This window comes from Cottoperca gobio, chromosome 24, assembly GCF_900634415.1.
Source record: "Cottoperca gobio chromosome 24, fCotGob3.1, whole genome shotgun sequence".
Classification (NCBI taxonomy): Eukaryota; Metazoa; Chordata; class Actinopteri; order Perciformes; family Bovichtidae; genus Cottoperca; species Cottoperca gobio.
Genome location: NC_041378.1, coordinates 19,888,725 through 19,906,736, shown reverse-complemented (window position 1 = coordinate 19,906,736; position 18,012 = coordinate 19,888,725). Strand labels below are relative to the sequence as shown.

Sequence of the window (18,012 nt, the reverse complement as noted above, 5' to 3'; positions counted from 1 at the left end):
ATATAGTATAGGAGAGAGATACAGACACGAAATACAGGTATAGTATACATATATATATACACGAACATAATATATATATACATTTTATATCTATACCTACATATCAGATATCTAATATCTCTTAGACATACATCTATGTAGCAATATATAAGATACATACATATACAGACATAGATATAAGACATAGACGATATACAGTATAATAGTATATGAGACAGACGTACAGAGATAGATCAGAGATAGAGAGACATACAAGAGAGACATAGAGAGACCGAGCAGGAGAAGACAGAGAGATAGACATACAGAGCAGAGACATAGAGCGACAGACAGAGATATGACATAGATAGAGACGACGTACATGACATAATAGATATACATAGCTAGTATACAGGACCGACCATAGCAGAGAGCGAGAGACAGCGAGACAGACAGAAGAGAAAGACAGACAGAGAGAGACACGGAAGGCAGAAGACAGGAACAGAGTAGAAGAGACGAGAGAAAGCAGGGAGTCAAAGGGAGAAAGAGAAAGAGGACCGACAAGATGAACAGAGAGAGAGAGAGAGACACAGGAAGCAGACAGAACAGACAGACAGTGAAAGAGAGCGAGACAACGAGGGAGAGAGAGACAGTACAGACAGACAGAGATCAGGATCGAGAGAAGAAGACAGAGGAGACAGAGAGAAGACAGAGACAGACAGAGAGAGACAGAGAGAGAACAGACAGAAAGACAGAGGAGACAGAGAGAGGAGAGCAGAAAGCAGAGAGAGACAGGAGAAGAAGACAGACAGAGAAGAGAGAGTAGAGCAGCGAGAGAGCAAAGAAGAGAGCGACGAGACGAAGAGAGAGGACACGAGACAGAAGAGGAAGAACCAGAGACAGAGAGAGACAGACAAGGAGACAGGAGAGACGAAAGAGAGAGAAAGGGACAGACAGAGACGGAGAAGACAGAGGAAGGAGAGAGAAGACATGCATGAGAGAGACAGAGAGTAAAGACAGAACAGAGGAACGAGCAGAGAGACAGACACAGACAGATAGAGAAAGAGAGAGAGACAGACAGACAACAGACACATAAGACGGATAGACGAGACAGCGAAGGGACAGAAGAACGACAGACAGGAGACAGGAGAGAGACAGAAGACAGAGAGAGAAGAGAAGACAAAGACAGGCAGAGAGAGACAAGAGAGAGACCAAGACAGAGAGAGAAGGAGCAGAGACAGACAGAGCGAGACAGAGAGAGAGACAGACAGATAGAGGAGGACAGGAGAGAGAAGACATAGAGACAGACAGAGAGAGACCGCAGAGACAGACAGAGAGAGAAGCAGACAGAGAGTAGACAGAGAGAGCAGCAGACAGACGAGAGAGACAGAAGAGAGACAGTAAGAGAAGGGCGAGCGAGAGAGAGAGCGAGAGATACACGAGAGACAGACGTAGACGATGAGAGAGAGGACAGACAGAGACAGACTAGAGAAGATACCAGAAGAAGACGGACAGACAGAGAGAGAGCGAAAGAAGAGAGTCAGGAGAGAGAGACAGACAGACAGAACAGAACCAGAGAGAGAGAGAATGACAAGAGCATACAGGAGAGAGAGAAGGACAGACAAGGAGGAGCAGACAGACAGAAAGAGAGACAGAGCAGAGAGCAGACAGACAGAGAGACATACAGAAGAGAGAGCGAAGAGAGAGACAGACAGAGAGAGACAGAAGAGAGAGAGAGGAGACGAGAGGCATAGAAGACGCGAGGGGAAAGACAGACAAGAGAGACATGAGAGAGAGAAGATCAGAGAGAAGAGAAGAGAGACAGAGAGAGACGAGAGAGATATACGAGAAAGAGACAGAGAGAGAGACGAAACAGGACTACACAAGAGCAGAGAGACAGACCCAGACATACAGAAATTACATAGCAGTAGAAGTAGTACAAAGATTAGTACGAGAGCATACAGATAAGATAAGACAGAAGAGACAGAGAGAGGGAGACAACAGACAGAGAGACAGACTAGAGAGAAGACAGCAGAGGAGACAGAGAGAGACATGATAAGAGAGACAGAGAGAGATAAGCAGAAGAGGACAGAAGAGACGGGGAGAAGGGAGAGAGAGAGACAGACAGACAGACAGGAGAGAGACAAAAGACAGAGAGAGTACAGGGAGAGAGACAGACAGAGAGAGAAAGAGAGATAGACAGCGAGAGAGACAGACAGACCAGGAGACAGACAGACACAGAGAGAGACAGGCCAGAGAGAGACGAGAGACAGACAGAGAGACAGACAGACAGTAGAGAGAGAGAGAGAGACGGAGAGAGACAGCCAGGACAGAGAGCAGGGAGAGAGCGACAGAGACAGAGAGAGAGACAGACAGAGCAGACAGACAGACAGACAGACAGAGCAGAGAGATGAGAGAGAGAGAGAGAGAGGAGAGAGAGAGAGAGAGAGACGAGAGAGAGGAGACAGAGAGAGACCAGACAGAGAGAGAGACAGAGAGAGGAGAGAGACAGGACAGATGAGGAAGAGAGAGTAGACCAGACAGACAGCACAGAGACAGAGACAGAGAGAGGAGAGAGAGAGAGAGAGCGAGAGAGACCGACAGGGCCAGAGAGAGGCATCCCGACCGTGAGAGAGATGAGACAGACAGACAGACAAGCGAGAGAGCAGAGAGAGACAGACGAGCCGAGACAGAGAGACAGAGAGAGACAGAGTGAGACAGAGAGAGCGAGACAGAGAGAGCGCAGAGAGAGAGACAGAGAGAGATGGACAGGAGACAGCACGACAGAGAGAAGACATGACAACAGAGAGAGAGAGAGAGAGACCACAGACGAGAGAGAGAGTCCACAGGGAGAGAGAGAGAGGACAACAGAGAGATGATGAGAGAGAGAGACAGGAGAGAGAGAGAGAGAGAGAGAGAGAGATACACAGAGAGAGCGAGAGAGAGAAGAGATAGACAGAGACAGAGAGGAGAGAGAGAGGAGACACAGGAGACAGAGCGATAGAGATAGAGAAGACTACAGACGAGAGAGACGAGAGAGAGAGATCAGAGACAGAGGAAGATCGAGAGACAGAGAGACAGAGCCAGAGAGGAGAGAGATAGAGAGACTAGAGACATTAGAGACTACAGAGAGAGAGAGAGAGAGAGAGAAGAGTGACAGCAAGCAGGAGATGAGAGAGAGAGAGAGAGCGAGAGAGAGAGAGAGAGAGAGAGAGAACAGCGAGTAGAGAGATGAGAGAGACACAGAGAGAGAAGAGAGAGAGAGAGAGAGAGAGAGATAGACAGGAGAGAGTATATACATGATAGTAGTATATACTATATTAGTAATGTACCGATATACGATTATATATATATATGTACAGATATATAGGGGGGCGTGCGGAGAGAGGATAGAGAGGAGACAGTAGAGAGAGACAGGAGAGATACAGAGCAGAGATAGAGATCAACTAGAGAGAGGACCGAGAGGAGGCAGAGGAGTAGAGATATATATATTAGAGAGAGCTATAGATAGATACACAGTAGAATAGTAAATAGAGGAATAAGTTGACAGGGTATAGAGATATTATATATACATATAGATGAGATACAGAGTATATTAAATAGATATAATATATATTAGAGATACAATACATAATAGAGCGAGTACAAGAGATAAGAGAGAGCAGAGAGTGAGTGGATGACAGAGAAGAGACAGATAGAGAAAGGACCATAGTATAGCGAGATATAGAGAGACAATATATAACATAGATAGAGCGAGAGAGAGACAGAGAGAGAAAGAAGATAGACAAGAGAGAGATAGAGAGATGAGATCATATATATGATAGTATACATATTAGACATATATATACAGAGATATATAGATATAATAATAGTATATATGACACATATATATATATACCTACATAATAGTATATAATTATATATAGTACAATAATATACATATTATATATATATATATATCTAGATTAGACATATTAATATAAGACTATATGAGGAGAATATTAGGATATAGATGATACACACAGGATGATAGATATATATATATATATATTAGAAGTAGATACATTAGATAGAGACACATCAGAGAGAGAGGAAACAGATATAGAGATATTAGATATATAGTCTAGAGAGAGAACGAGAGATAGAGATATGAGGTATATGGATATGTAGAGATATATATAATATGTAGATATGTATATATAGATGTGATATAATATATATATATATATATATATAGTATATGATATATATCCTTATATAATATATAGATATAGTAGATATATATGAAATTAACATATATTATACAATTATATATATATATTAAACATATAATCCATAGAGACATATGACATATAATCGTAGAGATATATAGATATAGTATAGATATAGATAGAAATAGACTTAGAGATATATCATATAAAGATATATAATAAATATAAATATAAATATAAATATATATATATATATATATCATCATTCTGGTGCTCATTAGCTTCCTCTGCAGCTGACACTGATGAACGATCATCTTATTGAATTATTCAAATTGTGATTATCCCTGAAGGCTACACAATGATTCAAGGGCTGATGTAATTACAGCATATGTTGGAAATTAAAGGTTTTTTTTTCTTTTCCCAAAGGACAGCTGGCTCGCCACGCATGAAATCAGCCAGAATTAAGCTTTTCTACCAGAATGTGCTGTGTTGGATGTGAGGGCACAGAACACAGCATACACAGGACAGGGTAATGACAGACTGACTGACAGACACTTGCACACACAAATGGATACACCAAAAGTATAAAAACTATTTTGGAACAGTAAAAGTTCAGCTTTGAATGCACGTTCTAATGTATCCATAATGTACATATTCAGCAATAAATGATGATATATAATTATATACAATGACTCACTTACAGACAGAACTATAAAAAGACTTTAAGAGCAGGGAGAGTTTGTCACACCTGTGTCAGGCACATAGTGAAGCTGTCTACTCTACACACTGTGCACACATCAACACTTACTACAATCAGTCAGAGGGTTAGTTCTACAGAGAGCAAGGAGGCAACTGCAATAAGATCCTCACTCTTTAAACAACACATGCAGCGGAGGAGAGGAGAAAGGGGAGGAAGAGTGGGGAGGGAGGAGGGGAGGGGAGGAGAGGAGAGGAGATGAGATGAGGAAGAGAGGATGGAAAGAGAAGTAGAAAAGTATGGGAATAGATGAAGAATAGAGACAGAAGCAGGACGGGAGGGGACGCTGAGTCATCACATATTTCCATCATGATGTCTATTAGAAATGAATTGATTTCTATAAGTGCTTGATTTGTGCCAAAGCTTCATTTTATTCAGTCACTGTCCACGTTTATAGCCTGCTAGAATACTCATATTTACTTCACATAATATTTACTCAGGAAGTTTAATTGAAGTAAAAAGTGTTGAAGATGCTCAGTGAGCAGTGATAGCCTATTCTGATACTCTGATCCATCATTCAAGAGTTATACCACAGTACTATTCCATTATAGTTTACAGCGACAAAACAAAGAACTGTGCCCTGATTACTTAATGGAATAGTAATCTGTATTTTACTACAAATATTAATGAGTCCCAACAATAAACGGAGGAAAACAAAGGAATAAAAAGATGGAGGTGAGCAGCGAGACGTCTTCTTTCCCCTGAGACCTGATGCCATTTCAGCTTGTGTCCCCGCAGGAAGCTGCAGGGCACAGGTTGTTCAAGTGCCACAGACGCAGACTCACACGCACACACACGCACACACACGTTTTCCCACACAAAAGATGCACATTCTGTATACCCATTCAGAAGTGTAGTAGAGGGCATTATATTCCCTATAAAACCTGACAATACATGATATAGTTACTGTCCTTACACACGCACAGGATGTGAGAACACTCCCTCCCAACACACAGGGAGCTTCATATTACTGCCTAGATGGCAGAACTGCTCAGAATACAGTGCAGACCAGCAGCCTTTGTCCTTTCATTAGTGCCACAGGACATTTCCAGGCACACTGAGATGCTCACGGGTAATTTTACATGAGAGAAAGACCTGCAGCAGATAGTGTTCAGCTGACGTGCTGCTTTCAGTATTTATTTATTTCTCATCTGCAGCTCGACCCTGAAGCCAAGGTGTCAAGCAGACCTTGACATTTGCAGAAGCACTAAAATGACTTTGCAGATCTTAGATAAAGAAACATAATGACAGCTTGGATAATGGCAGCTCCCATCTGCCAGCTCTGGAGTCAAACACCGGTCTCTTTTATCACTTGAGTGAGCAACTCATCTAATATGACATAGTTCTGTAAAACAACAGTGACATCATGTCAGCTGGCACGTGATTCACTCCACATGTGAGGAAGGACCTTCATTTAACAAGCTGAGAAAATGTGCTTCATATATGCAGACCTTACCCAGAGTCATTACAAACCTCTAACCCAGACTGTATATATAAGGTGAAGACTTAAAACCCTCAGCTGCAGTTTAACATTGCAACATTTACATGTGTTACATGTGTCTTTATATTTTCATACATTAACCATCCGTCCCCGTTGGTGGTCTTTGGTCTGCCCTCCCTGATTTTATTAGATATGCTCAAAACATTCATGTAGCACGCTTCTCATGTCCATACAGCTGTCTGTATGTCTGTACATACGGACAGCAGGACGGACAACAGGACAGACAGACAGACAGACAGACAGAATAACTGTGTTGTCTGTCAGAACTGCTAGGTGAAGGGACTGACAACAGGCGACCTGCAGACATATGTTGACTCTACACCACAGCTCTGTGACGTCACACTGAGCAATAGATGCATAAAAACATAAATCACTAATTCAGCTGCATTACCAACAACTGTTGCATTAAGACGAACACGTACACTTAGAACATCACATGTAACCACAGATGGAGGGCTCAGAGAAAGCTGCTAAATGTCCCATAAAGCTGAGATCAACTGCACCAACATAGATAGCTAGATCTTTTTAAGCATTTGCCTGCATGACTTGCTGAGGACAGATATATATATTCACTTTCACTCCACGGCATACACATGAAACACCCCCGTCACCACCACAAACATACACTTTTACAATAATCCAAATGAAAATCTACGAAGAGCTTTTCTATGTGTTCTCTGGAAGTCCTCTGGAAATATTGCAGCAGCTCCAGCAGAGTGCCCCGTCACGTAGCTACAAAGTGCCTGTGATTGGACTCTGAGGATTAACAGCAACATACTGTATACAAGCTTCTTATCAGGTGAGCCAAAAGGTGGATGGTACTAACAGCTCCATTTTAAGTGCTATGCGTGGTTTAGAGGTCATAATACTGGAGGTAAGGAAAGGAACATGTTTAATACAGACCATTAAGACATTCCCCAATCTTTAGATGCTACAGCAGCTCCACTGCCTCTGAAACTTACGAGTCACGAGTCATCTCAGCGTCTCGGGTGAACCTCCGCCTAAAAGACAATCTGTTGTTGGAACTTGGTCCGATTCTGAAGTGTCCACTTTCTCCACAGACTGACTGAGTGAGCAGCTGTGCGGCTCCACCACTGACTGGCTGACTTGGGGGGGGGGGTAAACGCTGATGGACAGTGACAGTGGCGAGACGAGGCACCCCCACCCACAGTCCCTCACCTCACTGGAGCCAGGGCTATAAGCGGAGCAGCTGGGTGGGGTGTGGGGGGTGCAATGGGTCTACAGTTGGGGGTAATCAGGGAGGTCTCATCAGCGTAGCGTCTTGCATCAGGTGTAGCAGGTATGATGTTAAAGGTGCCCAATTAAAAAAGGAAATGGAACCATCAATTATTTTCAACCAATGTGTAATGTTCAATGTGAAAACGTCACAGTTGATAATTCATAATTCTCAACCAAAATGACAGCACACCAGTACTGTGAGCCATGAGTTTCATTCAGTACAGAGGTGTGTATACAGCCCGGCTGCTGAACTCTGGATCAATGGCAGTGCAGGAGTAGAGATGTTGGGCCTTCAGGTCTGCTGCAGGGACATGAAAACACAGAGGACACTTAGTGGACGATGAAATCTACTCATGGTCCTTCAGTGAGTGCCGGTGGAGTATTGGTACGGAGGTAAAGTGAACCTGTGGGGGGGGGCAGGGTACTACATATCTGGCTTTGCATTGAAGAGCTGTTTATCACTGATGTTTAATGGTATGTGCTATATCCCCCTGAGAGAGGTAAGCACAGGGGGATTCATGACACTGATCAGGGAAATAAGTCTATCCCTCATATGGCCTTGACTTAATAGAATATGTAGGTCATGTTAAATACACCATGGAGGTCAAAGATCAAATGTATCTCGTGTCTGCCAATCATATTTATTGGTGTGACCCACTGCTACAGTATGCCTGCTCTTAAATAGCCTGAGCTGTCTATCACAAAAGATCCAAATAGAAAGAGTCATTCATCATGGTGCACTGTGAAGAAATGTTGCCATACTAATTCAGTATGGAGAGAATCCTCTTGATAATCTGCAAGAGGTTCCTAAATGAAACATATTAACCACAAAAGTGGGCCGTTGTTGAGCCCTCAAAAAAGACCACGTTGCAAATGTCTTACTTAACATTCAGTCAAATAGCAACATTCATACTTCAGTCAATTACTGTAAAAACAAGACAATTTATCGACCAAGTCATATATCGGAAGACCTTCATCTGATTCATCTCTGGGAACCACTGAAGGCTTGCTGGGCCTTAATAAGGGTGTACAAATTGCACCCAAACCTTGAGATGGAAGCTTTTCAATTAAATCCTTGTTTGAACCATTCTCAACAGTCCTCAACAGGGAGCAAAAGACTGGGTTGTTACAGTCTATCCCTGGTGGCAAAATGTGATAAACACAGGTCATATATACACTAACTATAGCGCATAATAAGGAGGCTTTTTATTTCAGACAGGCAATGAGACAGACAGACTGACAGAGACAGGCAGTGACAGGCAGGGAGAGAGAGAGAGAGACAGACAGACAGGCAGTGACAGAGACAGGCAGGCAGGGAGAGAGAGACAGATAGACAGGCAGTGAGAGAGACAGGAAGGCAGTGAGAGGAAGACAGACAGGCAGTGAGAGAGACAGAGAGACAGAAAGAGACATACAGACAGTGAGAGAGAGAGACAGAAAGAGACAAATGGGCAGTGAGAGAGACAGGAAGAGACAGACAGACAGTGAGAGAGACATAAAGAGACAGACAGTGAGAGAGACAGACAGGCAGTGAGAGACAGGAAGAGAGAGATAGGAAGAGACAAACAGACAGTGAGGAAGACAGAAAGAGACATACAGACAGTGAGAGAGACAGAAAGAGACAGACAGGCAGTGAGAGAGACAGAAAGAGACAAACGGGCAGTGAAAGAGACAGACAGGCAGTGAGAGAGACAGAGAGAGACAGACAGGCAGTGACAGAGACAGGCAGTAACAGAGACAGGCAGGGAGGGAGAGAGAGAGAGAGACAGAAAGAGACAGACAGGTAGTGAGTCAGACAGACAGGCAGTGAGAGAGACAGATAGGCAGAATTATCCCGGGCAGTAAAGCTCCTCCTTGACTAAACAGAGAGTTAATATATCAGTTATTTTAAACGTCCCCCACCCCTCCTTCCACCCACTCTCAAAACACACTCTCCATTCATCCCTCCAGCCCATTATTTTCTCCCTTCTCCCCTCAGTATCTCTCCCTTTACCACTATGTCTGTCCTTAACTCTGCTCTCCCTCTCGTCTCCTCAGCTCACCTCTCATGCTAATAGGCCATTGATGCCGTCTCTATGGTGATGTAGTTTTCATTCCATTGGAGAGGACAATGGACTGACATACAGAGAACCTGTGTGTGTGTGTGTGTGTGTGTGTGTGTGTGTGTGTGTGTGTGTGTGTGTGTGTGTGTGTGTGTGTGTGTGTGTGTGTGTGTGTGTGTGTGTTGGCTGTCTGCAGAACAGCAAACGTTAGCTTTGTTCGGGAGCTACGCTCTGTTGCTACAATCAGGTCCAAGACTCCCATCTGACAATGTGGAAGAGAGATGGAAAGAGACTAAATATCATGAAAGAACTTGATGTTCACTATAAAAACACTAATCATTGCACGGTCTTAGCACATAGTCCACAAAGTGCATGGTCCAAGCCCGAAGCCCCTGGCAGACAGGCAGTTAGTGGTCTCTGCAGGAGGCTGAGCCTGCCCCAGCTGGCTGACACTGGCTGCTTGTGAGAGGAGCAACAGGGAACAATGAAAGTCCCAATATGGAAAAAGAAGAGGTGTGACCCTCACATGGTATGATATGAAGAGGGAGGTAGCACCAGAGGCTGAACTACAGTTCAGTAAACCTGATTTGATAGTTATAAAACATAATACTATAAATAGAAGTAAAAGCTTCTCATTTCATCTGACACACTATATCTCTCAAAAGAGATGATCAAATGTTTTGAATCCTTGATGATGGTCAAGTATTGCCTGGGAACTGCTTCCTTGCCCGACTGTTTCAACACCTTGATTTCTTCACTCCCGTTGTCTTTGCAAACTGTAAATCTGAATTATGGGCAGAATATGAGACAGTGGACCACCTCTCCTACCTAAAAGTGAGACACGCAGACTTAATAGTTGTTAAGCCTCTTGTTGTAGTTGTTGTGTGTCTTCGTAGTCATTTTGTGTCTCTTTTAAATTGTTTGTGTCTCTTTGAAGTTGTTCTGTGTCTCTTTGTGGTTGTTTTGTATTTTTTTTGTGTCTCTTAATAGTCGTTTTGTGTCTCTTTGTGATTGTTCTGTGCCTATTTGTGGTAGTTCTGCGTCTTTGAAGTTTTTCTCTTTTTTTGTGTCTCTTTGTGGTAATTTTGTTACTCTTTGTAGGTATTTTGTGACTCTTTAGAGTGTTTAAATTGGCAATTGGCAAGAGAGCTACTTAAGGTTAGCTGTAAGCTGTAAACAGCCGGTGGGCAGCACAGTCTTGCTTGGCAAAATAACGGAACTAACAGCTAACATTATAAAAGGTTCCATTGACTTACATTATGATGCGTTCAAGCTTTTTTCAGTAAAAATTAGAATGAGGGCGAAGGTAAATTACAATGTTATCATCATGTATTCTAATGTAATATTTTGAAATATAGTTTTTGGCGAGAAACTTGAGTAAATGCAGTTGTTTGAAAGAGATGTTTTCACAGGTTGAAATTATTACGGTTCTGGACGGTGTTGAAAAAAGTTAGTCTGGAGCCTTGTATACCAGCTGCTATCAAAACAAAAAACAAACAACAACTACTGTACTTCATGTCAAAAATGGTCACATCCTCCTAAATTGGAAATGAGTCTATGAGATACAGGCTTAATGAGATGTCTTTGAGATACAGGCTTAATGAGATGAGATTAGTCTTACACACTTCTCTGTGCTTCTTTCCGGGCAGTCACCCACTCAAATCCCCATAGTGACTGTGTCTGCCCCACGACCACTGAAACTAATCAAGTCTATGGTTAACAGAAGAGGAGTTATACATGAAAACCTAATTAAAATAAACACCACCACTGCAAAAGTGCAACTAAATCAAAAAATTAAATGTGGGCTCTTAAACATCAGATCTTTATCAACGAAAGCTGGATTGGTAAATGATTTAATATCAGATAATAAGATTGATTTATTTTGTCTCACTGAAACCTGGCTGAGACATGAAGAATATGTCAGTCTAAATGAATCCTACTCCACCTGGTCATATTAATACTCACATTCCTCGAGGTACTGGCCGAGGAGGTGGAGTTGGGGCCATATTTGACTCAAACCTCTTGATCAATCCTAAGCCTAAACTAAAATATAACTCTTTTGAAAGCCTTGTTCTTACGCTCTCAAACCCAACATGGAAAACAATAAAGCCAGTTTTATTTGTTACTGTGTACCGCCCTCCTGGTCCGTACTCTGAATTTCTATCTGAATTCTCAGAATTTTTATCAAATTTAGTCCTTAAAACAGATAAAGTAATTATTGTAGGTGACTTTAATATTCATGTGGATGTTGATAGTGACAGCCTTAATAATGCATTTATCTCAATATTAGATTCAATTGGGTTCAGTCAAAATGTACATGAACCAACTCACTGTTTAAACCACACTCTGGACCTTGTTCTGGGATATGGTGTTGAAATTGAAAGTTTATCAGTGTGTCCACATAATCCTCTTTTATCAGACCATTTTTTAATAACTTTTGAAGTCCTGTTACTGGACTACAAGCCAGTAGGCAAAATATCCTACGCTCGATGTTTATCTGAAAGTGCTGTGACTAAATTTAAGGAAGTGATTCCATCAGCACTTGATTCAATACCAGGACTCAATATCAATATAACAGAGTACTCCAATGCTAACTTTAGTCCCTCCCAAATTAATCATCTTGTTGATAGCGCTGCAGCCTCACTGCGAATAACACTCGACTCTGTCGCTCCTCTTAAGAAGAAGATCATAAAACAGAAAAAGAAAGCTCCATGGCTTAATTTACAAATCCGCAAACTAAAACAAAAGTCGAGAAATCTTGAAAGTAAATGGCGTTCCACTAAATTGGAAGAATCTCGTTTAGTCTGGTTAGATCATCTTAAAACGTATAAGAAGGCTCTCCGTAATGCCAGAGCAGCTTATTACTCTTCCTTAATAGAAGAAAATAAGAACAACCCCAGGTTTCTTTTCAGCACTGTAGCCAGGCTGACAGAGAGCCACAGCTCTACAGAGCCTTCTGTTCCTATATCTCTCAGTAGTGACGACTTTATGAGTTTCTTTAACGATAAAATTATAATTATTAGAGACAAAATTAATCTCCTCCTGACCTCAATTGGTAATGACTTAACTTCAACTGTTGGAATTTTAAAAACATCTGTAACTCCTGAAATATATCTAGACTGTTTTACTCCAATCAACCTTAACCAACTAACTTCAACAATCTCATCGTCTAAACCATCAACCTGTCTTTTAGACCCGATTCCAACTAAACTGTTTAAAGAAGTTTTACCCTTAATTAACACTTCGTTATTAAATATGATCAACCTGTCTCTATTATCTGGCTACGTACCAAAATCCTTTAAAGTAGCTGTAATAAAACCACTTCTTAAAAAGCCTGGTCTTGATCCAGAGGTTTTAGCCAACTATAGGCCGATATCTAACCTTCCCTTTCTCGCTAAAATCCTTGAGAAAGCAGTCGCAAAACAGTTGTGTGACTTTTTACATAATAATAGTTTATTTGAGGTTTTTCAATCTGGATTTAGAGTTCATCATAGCACAGAGACGGCACTGGTGAAAGTTACCAATGACCTTCTGTTGGCATCAGACAAAGGACTTGTCTCTGTTCTTGTCTTGTTAGACCTCAGTGCTGCTTTCGACACTGTTGATCATGACATTCTACTACAGAGACTGGAACATTGTGTTGGCATAAAAGGAACCGCACTAAGCTGGTTCAAGTCCTATTTATCTGAGCGATCTCAATTTGTACTTGTTAACGATAAATCCTCCATGACAGCCAAAGTCAGTCTTGGAGTTCCGCAGGGTTCTGTACTTGGACCGATTCTATTCACCTTATATATGCTTCCTTTGGGCAATATTATAAGGAACCACTCTATAAACTTTCATTGTTATGCGGATGATACCCAATTATATCTATCAATTAAACCAGATGAAACCAATCAATTGGCTAAACTTCAAGCATGCCTTAAGGACATAAAAACTTGGATGTCTAGCAACTTTTTGATGTTAAACACAGACAAAACTGAAGTTATTATACTTGGCCCTAAACGCCTCCGAAACGCATTTTCTAATGACATAGAAGCTCTGGATGGCATTAACTTGGCCTCCAGCACCACTGTAAGGAATCTTGGCGTCATCTTTGATCAAGATCTGTCGTTTAACTCCCACATAAAACAAATCTCAAGGACTGCCTTCTTTCATCTACGTAACATTGCAAAAATAAGACACATCCTGTCTCAAAATGATGCAGAAAAACTAGTCCATGCATTTGTTACTTCAAGGCTGGATTACTGCAACTCATTGTTATCAGGTTGTCCAAAAAAGTCGGTTAAGACTCTTCAGTTGATCCAAAATGCAGCGGCACGTGTATTGACTAGAACAAGGAAATGGGATCATATTACTCCTGTATTAGCTGCTCTGCACTGGCTCCCGGTAAAATACAGAATAGAATTCAAAATCCTTCTCCTGACTTACAAATCAATTAAAGGTCAGGCTCCAGCATATCTTAAAGATCTCATAGTACCTTATAAACCAACTAGAGCATTACGCTCCCAGACTGCAGGGTTACTTGTGGTTCCTAGAGTCTCTAAGAGTACAATGGGAGCCAGAGCCTTCAGCTATCAAGCTCCTCTCCAGTGGAACCAGCTTCCAGTTTGTGTTCGGGAGGCAGACACACTCTCCACATTTAAGAGTAGGCTAAAGACTTTCCTTTTTGATAAAGCTTATAGTTAGGGCTGGCTCAGGTTTGCCCTGGATCAGCCCCTAGTTATGCTGCTATAGGCTTAGACTGCCGGGGGACACCTCCCTGCTCTCTTCCTTCTCTCCCGCTCTCTTCTTCTCCCTCTCTTCTTCTCCCTCTCTATCTGTATGCATTTATGTAAATGTATGTTACTAACTCACCATCCGGGGTATCATCCCCGGAGTGTCTGTCTCTCATGTGGCAGGTTGCCACTGATAAAGTTTACGTCAGGATCATGAATCGTGACAGCGCCTGCTGACCTGGTCCTGCTGGACACCGGGAAGCCTTATTGACATTTTCCTGGATTCATCCAAACTTTCTATTTCTTTTTTTTTTTCCAACACAACATAATTTCTGTCAAATGTTGTATTTGTACTATGTTGTTTATCCTGTACACACGACATCTATTGCACGTCTGTCCGTCCTGGGAGAGGGATCCCTCCTCAGTTGCTCTCCCTGAGGTTTCTTCCATTTTTTCCCCTTTAATTTTGGGGTTTCTTTTAGGAAGTTTTTCCTTGTGCGATGCGAGGGTCTAAGGACAGAGGATGTTGTAACCTGTACAGTCTGTAAAGCACACTGAGACAAATGTATAATTTGTGATATTGGGCTATACAAATAAATTTGATTTGATTTGATTTGATGTCAGAATATGGAATTCTAGCTGAGCAGTCTGACTGGATGGTGGTCTTTGATATACACATTTCTGAACATTTAGGCATGAGCTACTTATCATATGTAAGGTTCTGGTTACCACTATTACCATCTTGGTTTACTTTGTTAGCCCACTAATGTTGAATAGTTAGCACAAAGTACAGCTGAGGCTGATGGGAATATAATTAATTTTGAAGATAGTTGGACATAAACCAGAGTAATCCATCCAATAGTTGAGTTATTTTACTCTGATGGACCAATCCTGAAGGTGATGGCTGGAAGACAAAACACTATCTTATAGAGGTTAAAATACTTCATTATATAACTGAACATTTGACCTGCTGTTGTTAGAGGAAAAGTCAGGGGATTACCAAAGTCATACATTTTATTTTCTCAGCAACATGAATTTCATGGTATGGTGTGGAGCTACGCAGATGTAGCTGAGATACACACTAAATAAAAGCCATCAGTACTTCTAGATTGCCAATTTGATGGATGAAAGAACAAAGTAGGAATATGTTAAATGCACTGCTCCACTGCTGGGAGTCTCTCATCAGTATCTATCATCAGTGTGACCATGATATTAAGAAGACAACAGGGTTCACATCACAGAGCTGCTTTGGTGTGGTGGCAAATAAAGATAGAGAGAATGAGAGAACGAGTACAAAGGCTGTAAATAAGCTGATTGATGGTGGAGAGGCAAAGAGGAATCCACCATGCAGTGACAATTTACAAAGTGGCAGGGTTAGTGCTCGGCCCAGGACAGGAGGGCGTTGCAGTGAGGGATTAAAACTGACAAGAACATCATTGATACCAATCTACTGAGCATCAGTCATACTGGGGAGAAGAGGTGCCTCCACAGAGCCCATAGGATATAAAGGAGGCTCGACTGTTTTTAACATGGTGGCCAGGTCACAAGCTTTCTCATTTTACAGAAAAACATTAAACAAAAATATGTTTCTAAAAACATTTGAGGCGAGTGTTGTAAGGTGATGTGCAGGGTAGCATGATCAAACGTGAGGAAAATAAAACATTACGCTGGCATAGAGGTTTATTTGAATATTAGGCAGTTTTATTTTTCAGCCATCCAAAAAAACAACAACCACCCCTTTCGCTCATTCCAGTCACATACTGTATATAGCAATAGAGACCGCCTTCGCAGTTCAAACTGGCCAATCAGGTCGGTACTCTCGAATAGAGAGTTGACAAGGTTACTAATTCTACATAGTTTTTCATAACTTAACTATACCAACAAGGCCTCAATTAATTCTTCAACACGTTAACATAAATATTGTACCTTCAAAATAAGCAAATTATTAGTACATCATTCTGTAATTACCTTAACTAGTTGCCAATACCTCATACATCATTTAACCAATCACCTCATAGAGCCCGCCTACTCATACCCACATGTAATGACTGCAGCTGAGGCCGCTTCCTCTTTAAGCACCGGTATAAGATGGCTTCAACAAAGCACTCAAACTCAGGTTATGACTTTCATGACAGAATTTCTGTTTAATATAGTTTTAAGAAATAAACTCATTTCAAAGACAAAGTATGTTTCTTTGCCTTGGTTAACAAATATTAGAACCATCATTTAAATAAAGAAAACTGGAAAACTGTCTTTCTTAAGGGAGTTGGTGCTTCCTCACAGCGAGAAATAGGCAAAGCAGTAACAGAATATTGATTCATATTCGATCAGTGCTGTCTAGTCTGACCGTTACACAAGTAACAAGTACACAAGACTCTGATTGGTTGTTCTCCTTCGGCGCAGTGGAGTCTTGCTAATATCATTAGGCGCACTGGAGGAAAGGAACATGAATTTTTCACTGATTATCTGTCTCATGCACTACTGTCAGGATGTAGTGACAGTTTCAGCAAATATGACAAAAAGTTATCAACTGCAGCTTTAACCTTGTACATGTGAGGCGTTTAGCTGACAGCAGCAAGGCTTTATTCATTGTCTTGTTAGTCCTTCTATTACTTTGTGACTTTCACTACATCCATTTAACACTTTACAAACTTTTAGAACAGGTGAAATTTCACCATTGTTTTTATTGCTATTTACATTCTTCCTTCCTGAAGCACATTTAGAATGTATGTGTGATACTATAGGACCTTCCAGCACCTACAACAAGATTCAACTATTGGATCTCTAAGCCCATCACAATGGAACAACCCTTGAATGGACATTCAGCTCACATTAAGATTCATGAGACATTTCTCTCCTTCCCTCTTCAGCAGACTCCAGTGAGTCAGTGAGGCCCCAGATGGAAAAGTCACAGCAGTGACAATGTACTCGCTTTTTTAGAAGCCAATCCCATTCATTAATTTTTTTTTATAAAACTGAAATCTCACATCCAGTGAGATGCACTGTAAAGTCATATCTTTTAATGTTTGTGATTGATAATAAATATTTTCAGATGTTCACAATGTTTATGACATTTCAGAGAAAAGCATGAGCAGCTAAAAGGTTAGGTAGCATGTTTACATTGTCACATTCTCATATTACATCAACGCTACCAGAAAATGTACATGAATTGGGAAGTACTTGATTGACAAAATAAAAGCCTTTTTACAGGCTGAATCCTCCATGTTAGGTAACAGCAGATATACTGTACTGGTGAGGATACTGGGAATAAAAACCATACACCCCAGCGCATTCACTTCACAATGCATCGGCCAATCAGCTCGCTACTCCCTCACTGTGAGTGGGACTCAGATTCCCCTCAAACAAAACGGCCTGTTTGCCATCCTGGCTCCAAAATGGTGGAACGACCTCCCCATTGATGTCAGGTCAGCAGAAAGTCTTCACAGCTTCCGTCGCAGACTGAAAACTCACCTGTTTCGACTGCACCTCGACAAATGAAAAAAATAAACTGTTCTTTGTATGTTGCACTTATATTAGTTTAGCTTATTTGTAGCTAATAGTTGAATTC

General features: G+C 41.4%; 1 protein-coding gene across 2 annotated transcripts in view; it reads right to left on the bottom strand.

Annotated features, from left to right (window-relative positions):
- The window catches only part of enah (ENAH actin regulator), a 91,888-nt gene that overhangs the window by 64,938 nt on the left and 8,938 nt on the right, over positions 1–18,012 (bottom strand). Inside the window, exon 2 of one of the 2 annotated variants that reach the window (XM_029462698.1) lies at positions 7,408–7,985. The exons of the other annotated variant lie outside the window; for it this stretch is intronic. Within the exon in view, the coding sequence (XP_029318558.1) occupies positions 7,408–7,421 (14 nt within the window). The 5' untranslated portion in view covers positions 7,422–7,985. The remainder of the gene's footprint in view (positions 1–7,407; positions 7,986–18,012) is intronic. 2 annotated transcript variants of the gene reach the window in all.